General features: G+C 55.3%; 1 protein-coding gene across 1 annotated transcript; it reads right to left on the bottom strand.

The window, feature by feature from the left end:
• Positions 1-1,239: 1,239 nt before the first annotated feature.
• PIGC (phosphatidylinositol glycan anchor biosynthesis class C) lies at positions 1,240-7,795 on the bottom strand. Its single transcript, XM_030573380.1, has 2 exons — positions 7,708-7,795; positions 1,240-2,904 (listed from the first exon to the last, which is right to left on the bottom strand). The coding sequence occupies exon 2, from the start codon at positions 2,675-2,677 to the stop codon at positions 1,784-1,786; it is 894 nt and encodes a 297-aa protein (XP_030429240.1). The 5' UTR covers positions 2,678-2,904; positions 7,708-7,795; the 3' UTR covers positions 1,240-1,783.
• Between the last annotated feature and the right edge of the window lie 629 nt (positions 7,796-8,424).

Genomic DNA, 8,424 nt, shown 5'->3' with positions numbered 1-8,424 from the left:
CAATAAGCGCAGGACCCAGCAAGGTAGAGGAGGAACTTTGTCACAGTATGTACAATAGCACAATGGGCCCCTAGGCTCTATTGTAATAATCATTTCCGTGGTGCTGTCTGGGTACAGGAGGTGACCTTGCACGCTGAGGCTGGGGTTTATTGTACAGCTGAGCCAATCGACCAATCTCTTCTTGTTGTTTGACACCTCTCAGTCTGTTCTTCATGCCCTCCCTGCCACGCTGCGCTGCCCTAGCACTGAAGTAACCAGCAGGACTCAGAGCGCTAGCAGGAACAGCTGTTCCAGAGGGCGAGTGCTGAGCACCAACCTGGCAGTGCAGGGAGCACTGCTAGAGATCACTGATGGAGGAGCTCAACATCAGAGCAAGAGTGCATGGATGAGCAGCATGAAACAAACCCATCTGTGAGGTTGGGGGAGTTACACCCATGACCATAATTTAAACTAAGCCTCTTCCTGAATGAATGCATAAAACCCAGAATCCAGCCCTCAGATCTGACAAGGAGTGAGTGATCCCTGCTGAAGTGTGCTGGGAACAAACAGTCCTGCAGAGCACAGGTAGCACAGAGGTGCAAAAGGAGACGCCTCTCAGAGCTGCTACAGCAGACCTGTCTTGCTCTCATTGGAAGGCGACAGCACTAGCCACAGCTGAGTCAGTCGGTAATGGACTGGACTCAAAGGGGAGCAGCACAGTAAGGCCAGACAATTGAGGCACGTCCATCATCTTGTGTTCCAGCCACGCAGACCGAGCTGGCTTGCCAGAGTGTTGCTGGAAGCCTTTGGCAAACAATCCCCTTCCTCTGCTTGTGCCTGTCTATTGGCGGAAATACCCAGCGCTACATCAGCCTGAGAGGGAAGATGCCATCACAATAAGAACCTGGGGGTGTTTCCAGACACACATTGGACCCGACAGCTTTGCAAACTGCAGGGAGATAAAGCCAGGGTGCTCTGCTTGAGTTTCTCACTGGTTGTGTTACAGTGACACATAGAAATCCCATGCAACACTGAAATGGGAGCACACACGGGGCCTTCCAATGCAGAGTCAGGTATCCTGCATTCCCACTCCTGATCTGCCCACCTGCCCCACACTCCTGCTTCTAAAGAACTAAGAAATGAAAGTTCTGCCCTTAGACAAAATACAGCTCCTGGATCTGATCTGCCTGCCTCATCAGCTCCCCCCCATGTGCTGCTCCCGCTGGGCTGTCTCACAGAAGAATGACAAAGGCAGGGAGGTTTGAGGGATTGGATGCTTTTAATAGCCAGAAAGTCCAGCTTGCTGAAGAGGTTTCGAAAGCTGCTCTCCAAATACCCAGCAATTCCAGTGGGCCTTGCCTACACCAGCAAACTTTGGCTAAAACATTCCCCACAATTGCTACCATTAATTCAGTTCCCCAAGCAGCAGAGCCAACAGTAGCGCTAGTGAGGAGAAGATGCTCATGCCCTATAGCTGGTATTAAGTGCCATATACGTCATGGAGACCTCTGAGCATGTGACATGGTGGATAAAATGCTGACATCTGCCTGCAGTCCTCTGTCTACCTGTGCTCTCGCCATGCTTCCGCGGCGGGAGCTCAGCTAGTATTAATGAATGAGAGCGATACACATATACATTGTGGGGGGAGAGGGAAGTTCCTAGTATGTACCAGCAGTTTGTCTCACTCTGGGAGAAGAGGCTCTGTTATAACACTGGCACTCACGAGGTAGTCTCTAAGGCAGAAGGCTTTTGTTCCAGCAGCACTGTAGGGGTCCTGCCTGCCTGCCACGTGTCCTAGACAAGTCTACATTAGGAACCTGGAGAGGTCGTCCTTGATTTCAGCTTCATCCCAAGGCCCATGGATGTTGTCTTTGAGCAGCTGCAGCCGGATGAGGCAGTAAGGACACAGGCATGAAATGGAGACCAGCAGAAGGGCAAAGAGAAGAGCAGCAACGCCTGAGATGGTCAGAAGCCCAGCCAGCGCAGACAGGGCGAAGAGCAGGGTCACCCCCACATAGCAGCAGGGTGTCCGCGCTTTGAGTTTCTTCTGCAGCATGGGCCACAGGGCAAAGATCTGGATGGCGAAGGTGACCATGGCGAAGGTGTGCAGGGAGCGGGGCAGCCGGGAGGCCAGGCACACGGAGGCAAAGATGGCCATGTTGAGGGACAGCGTGCTGGAGACGATGGCGGCATTGGCCCCATAGTCGAAGAAGATCAGGTGCCCCAGGAGCATGAGGACTGACATGGCGTAGATGGTGTCTGTGCTGATCGACTCCGTCAGGGTCTTCAGCACTGGGGAGAAGCCATAGGTGAAAGCTATGAACACCAGAGTGCTCTTCAGGTCCGCCCACCGGGTCCGACCGCTCTCCTTCCTCCCCACCCCCAAGTCTATGACATCAAACAGGACGTAGCCTATCAGGGAAGAGGCCAGCCCAGCCCCAAACAGCCACTGTGGGGTCAGCAGCCCATCGTCCATGTACCACCAGATGACAACGAAGACGCAGACGCTGCACAGCTGTTGAATCACCACCCCGGACTCAAACACCACTGCCCAATACTGGTACTTGCGGGCGTAGATGTTCTTCCGCAGCTCCTCCAGGAACCGGTGGTCCACATAGTTATCTGGGAAGGGCTGCCTCTCATACAGCACCTTCTGCCAGCACTTCCCAGGGCTCGCTTCTACCTGGGCACAGACCATTCTGCCAGCACAGCCCTGCTGCGTCAGCAGCCTCTTGGAGTGAGATTCCCTCACACAGACCTAGGAGAGCCACACGCAGGGGAGGGCTCGTTCTCCAGGAGTGCACAAGCGGAAGGTTGCTGTAGTCCCCTCGTCCAAGAAGGGCTCATCACAAAGCACTCAGAGCTGTGTGCATCAGGCTGGAGCTGACAGTCACCTCTTCATTCTGTGCAGAGCCCTGCCAGGCCCTAGAAAAACAACACACAACGGATCACTCAACTGCTGGGCAATGCAGACAAGAGATTCAATGACTGAACTCGGATCCCCAGGCAAGGCCCGGGAGCTCTTTGAGAAAAGCAGGAGACCTTGCACAGAATAAACTATTGCACTGCTGTTAGGGCAGCAACATTCAGTTCCCTCGGACTCTCTCACACACTGCTAGCCAGATGTCTTCTGTCATATGAGCATCTTCGGTTGCTTTTTCTGGTAACTACAGATTAGAACAGAGACCTAAGAGTTGGCATTCCTGAGTTCTGTTGCCAGCTCCATCCCGAGCCCATGCAACCTTGAGCAAGTCCCTTAATCTGTCTGAGCAGAACCAAATACCAAGCAAGCTACTGGGCAGTGACTGCAGAAAGAATTGCATGGAGAGCTCTGGGTCCTAGCACTGTCGTGCAGCTGAGCCCCTTGCCTGCGCCAAGCATGCTGCGGGACAGATGGCGGGAAAGAAAGTTAGCCAGAGGCAAAGGAGCCAAGCAGCCCCTGCATGGGGTTAGGCTGGGTCTGTTCTGCCCCTCCACAGAGCAGCTGGGAATCCTTTATTAAAAGGGGTAAAATTCAAGCCCTGATCTATGTTCCCTCCAAGCTGTGCGGTCGTGCAGCAGGCTATCAAGGGCCATGCAGGCGGGGAGAGGTGCCCCTCCCCCAGCCCCGAGCTGCTGTGGCAAGAGAGGGCTAGGGGGAGTACTCTCTCCCCACTGCAGCCTGCACCCTAGAGCCCTCATCCCCAGCCAGAGCCCTCAGCCTCCAACACCCCTACCCTGTGCCCCAGCCCTGAGCCCCTCCCACACCCCAAACCCTTCATCCCCAGTCCCACCCCAGAGCCTTCACCCCCTCTGCACCTCAACCCTCTGCCCCAGCCCTGAGCCCCCTCCCACACTCTGAATTCCTCACCTCTACCACACATCACCTCCATATTGGTGCACATAACAAAATTCATTCCACACATGGATGTAAAAAATTAAGAGGGAACATTGGCCCTGATGTCTTATTCCTGTATCTTTTTTGTTCCAATGTCCTAAGTCCAAGTGAACTCTGAACAGTAACTGTCTTACACGCACTGGAGGAAAAGCTGACGGCAATGGGAGTTTTATCATAAACTTCAAGGGAGTCCGGATTTCACCCATCACATTTCTCGTTCTTCAGCAGAAATGATTGGTTTAGGTTCTCATGCCCTAGCACAGCGCTGCAATGTTGGGCGTTCCCCAGGCTGCCGGAATGGCTTTATATAAATGAGGAAATCCCTGGTTGCAGTGGATTTTTTTTTTTTTAATGGAAAACTTTTCTAGGCCAAATTTCACCTGATTCTTTCAATTTTGAAAAAAGAGAGTGAAAATAACTTTATGCTACAGGCAAAGAGGAATTTTTCTTGACTGTAAATATTCCGGAACTCATGAACAAGACCAAAACAGAAATCCAATCACATTAGTGTTTGGAAAGGGCTGGTAGATGACACACACCAAGGACTCGCTGTTACCTTGCAGTGAGGCCCTGGGTGCAGGAACCATTATCTCTGAAGTCTGCCTGCTAAGGCCCCAGGTTTGCAATGAGCGGTTTGTGGATGGATCTCTGTGCCAGCACAGTGCCCCATGGCGACCAGCTGAAGGGAGCTCATTGCAGGACTGAGAACAGCTCAGTTCTCAGAAGTTGAGCCCATTCCCCACTCAAGGAAAGCCTGAGTAAACGTGCCTGGTTTTGCAACATGCCCCAAAGATTACCAACTCTGTGCTTGGCCAGAGCAAATGGCATGGGTTAAATCCTGAGCCCTGTGCTGAGAACAGCCTGCCTCAGCCCAGGAACAAATGGCTAAAGGGACTTCCAGCCCCAGAGGCACCCCACTTCCCCAGATCTCAGCTCCTGGGTGAAAACTCTAGGAGGGAAAGAGACAACAGGAGCCAAACCCTGGAGAGCTGTACAGATCAGACACATGGGGAGCAGAGGATTGTACACATCAGAGGTGTGTGCGCTCACGGCTATACAGATAAGGGGGTGTGGGGGCTGTGGCTGTACAGATCAGAAGTGTATGCACAGCTGTACAGATCAGGGGTATGTGTGTGTGGCTGTACAGATTGAGGTGTTGAAGGGGGGTCTGCTAGGTTGTACAGGTCAGGGTGTGTAGGGGGCTGAACAGAGGGGAGGGAGATGGGGGGCCTGTACAGATTGGGGGATGTAGGTGGGGTTTAACAGGGTCAGGGAAGTGTGGGGTGGTCTGTACAGGTCAGGAAGGTGTGGGATGGGCTGTACAGATTGGGGTTGTGGGGTGGAGGGCAGTACAGATCAGGGTGTGTGTAGGTCAAGCTATACAGATCAGGGGGCTGTACAGGTTGCGGTGTAAAGGCAGGGCAGTACAGACGGACTGGGGGCGGTGGAGAGTGTGGTCCTGTACAAGCTGGGGTATAGGCAGGGCTGTGTAGGCTGGGGTGTATGAAGCAGGGGACTGAACAGATCAGGGGGGTGGGAAGCAGGTAGTTGTACAGATGGGGATGTGGGGGAGTTGTCGGCTGGGTTGTACAGGTTAGGATGTGTGTGGAGTGGGGGGCTGTTCAGGTCGAGGGGTGTGGGGCAAGGGGGCTGTACAGATTGGGGGGGGGACAGGCGGTTGTATAGATGGGGTGCTGGGGTGGTGGGCCCTTGTATAGAGGGGGTATAGTCAGGACTGTACAGATCAGGAGGTGTAGGCAGAGAGGCTGTAGAGGGCAGGGGGTGTAGATGGGGGACTGTACAGGGCAGGGGGTTGTAGGTGAGGGGCTGTGCAAGTTGGGGGGGTGTAAGTGGGGCGAGGGGCTGTACAGCACAGCGTGTTGTGAGGTGATAAGCTGTAAAGATCAGGGTGCAGGTGGGGCTGTAGAGGTCAGAGTGTTGTGGGGGGGGCTGTATAGACTGGAGAGGGGTGCAGGCTGGGCTGTACAGGTTAGAGCGTGCGAGGGGGGGCTGCACAGGTCAGGGAGCGTAGGTAGGGAAGGGGGTGTAGGTGGGGTGAGGGGCCGTACAGCGCAGAGTCTTGTGAGGTGATGGGCCATACAGATCGGGGTGTAGGCGGGGCTGTAGAGGTCAGAGTGTTGTTGGTGGGGGCTGTGGGGGAGGGGTGCAGGTTGGGATGTACAAAGGTTAGTGCAGACATCAGCAACCTTTCAGAAGTGCTGTGCCGAGTCTTCATTTATTCACACTAATTTAAGGTTTCGTGTGCCAGTAATACATTTTAACTTTTTTAGAAGATCTCTTTCTATAAGTCTATAATATATAACTAAACTATTGTTGTATGTAAAGTAAATAAGATTTTTAAAATGTTTAAGAAACTTTATTTAAAATTAAATTAAAATGCAGAGCCCCCCCAGACCAGTGGCTAGGACCCGGGCAGTATGAGTGCCACTGAAAATCAGGTTGCGTGCCACCTTCGGCACATGTGCCATAGGTTGCCTACCTCTGGGTTAGAGTGTGCAGGGTTGTGGGCTGCACAGGTCGGGTGTAGGTGTACCGAGGGGCTGTACAGCGCAGAGTTTTGTGAGATGATGGGCTGTACAGATGGAGGTGTAGGCGGGACTGTAGAGGTCAGAGAGTTGGGGGTGGGGGCTGTACAGATCGGGGAGGGGTGCAGGCTGGGCTGTACAGGTTAGATGAGTGTGGAGGTGGAGGGCTGCACAGGTCGGGGGGGTGTAGGTGTAGCAGGGGGCTGTACAGCACAGGGTGTTGTGGGTGGGGGCTGTACAGATCAGGGTGTAGGCAGCGCTGCAGAGATCTGAGTGTTGTGGGGTGGGGGTGTATAGATCAGGGAGGAGTGCAGGCTGGGCTATACAGGTTAGTGGGGGGGGGCTGCACAGCTCGGGGAGTGTAGGTGTAGTGGGGGGCTGTACAGCGCAGGGTGTTGTGGGTGGGGGCTGTACAGATCGAGGTGTAGGCAGCGCTGCAGAGATCAGTGTTGTGGGGTGGGGGTGTATAGATCAGGGAGGAGTGCAGGCTGGGCTATACAGGTTAGTGGGGGGGGGCTGCACAGGTCGGGGAGTGTAGGTGTAGTGGGGGGCTGTACAGCACAGGGTGTTGTGGGTGGGGGCTGTACAGATCGAGGTGTAGGCAGCGCTGCAGAGATCAGTGTTGTGGGGTGGGGGTGTATAGATTGGGGAGGAGTGCAGGCTGGGCTATACAGGTTAGTGGGGGGGCTGCACAGGTCGGGGAGTGTAGGGGTAGTGGGGGGCTGTACAGCGCAGGGTGTTGTGGGTGGGGGCTGTACAGATCGAGGTGTAGGCAGCGCTGCAGAGATCAGAGTGTTGTGGGGTGGGGGTGTATAGATCGGGGAGGAGTGCAGGCTGGGCTATACAGGTTAGTGGGGGGGCTGCACAGCTCGGGGAGTGTAGGTGTAGTGGGGGGCTGTACAGCGCAGGGTGTTGTGGGTGGGGGGTGTACAGATCGAGGTGTAGGCAGCGCTGCAGAGATCTGAGTGTTGTGGGGTGGGGGTGTATAGATCGGGGAGGAGTGCAGGCTGGGCTATACAGGTTAGTGGGGGGGCTGCACAGGTTGGAGGGTGCGGGCGAGGCGGGGGGTGCACAGGTCAGACACGCGGGGCAGAGACGCAGCGCGCCGCCGGCCGAGCTCGGGTAATAGGCGGCGCTGGGACCCGACACTGCCGCTTTCCTTCCGAGGCTCCCCCGAGCGGCAGCGGGCCCCGCAGGGGGCCGTGCTGGGCTCCTCGCTCCTGCTCCCCGGAGCCCCGCTGCAAACCCGAGCGGGAAGCGCGGCTGGGCGGAGGGCAGGGGAGGGAATTAAGCGGGGTTCGGTACCTGGGCCTGGGCCGCTGGGAAGCCGCTTCCTGGCTGCGCGGGTGCGAGTCTCTCCCCGCCATGTCGGCAGGGCCTGAGCCTGTCACCGCGCGGGCGCTGCCCCCTGCTGGCTGCGCGCTGCCGTCTCTGCAGCGAGACACCAGCCTGCGCCGGGCCGGGGAGCGCTCCGGGCACAGCGCGCTGCTGCCAGGGGTGCGAGAGCGTGGGGCTGGACCAGGGCCGGAGATAGGGGCCCAGATAGACTGTGTGGAAAATCAGGACATTTGGGGGAGGGGTGTTAATAATTGTGTATAAAACAAAGCCCCCGATATCTGGTCTGGTCCCCCTCGCAGGAGATCGGATAAATCCGAAATATCCAGGATCACCCCAAGCAGCCTGGCCATTGCCAGCTGGCCCTGGGAGCAGAGCTGGTGGAAGCGTTTCCAGTGGAGTGTTTGTTCCCTCTCGAAATGTCGCTTTGTCAGAATCAAAACGTCCCAAGGGACCATGTTGATTTCTGTGACATTTTGTCTGGGATAAAAATCACAACGCAGCGTTTGGTCAGAACAGAGTAACAGACTGTTTTGATTTATAGTAGAAATGATAAAATAATTTAAAAAATCATATAAACCTGAACTAAATTGTCCAACGTTGCAGGGGCAGCGAGTTCTATGGGCCTGTGGTGCCCAGGCTCCAGCAATATCCAAGGCCAGGGTCCCCTGGCCATGCCTGCCGCCC

This window comes from Gopherus evgoodei, chromosome 8 (genome assembly GCF_007399415.2).
Source record: "Gopherus evgoodei ecotype Sinaloan lineage chromosome 8, rGopEvg1_v1.p, whole genome shotgun sequence".
Lineage (NCBI taxonomy): Eukaryota > Metazoa > Chordata > Testudines > Testudinidae > Gopherus > Gopherus evgoodei.
Note: the sequence above shows the minus strand (reverse complement) of the source record. Positions and strands in the feature narration are given on the sequence as shown.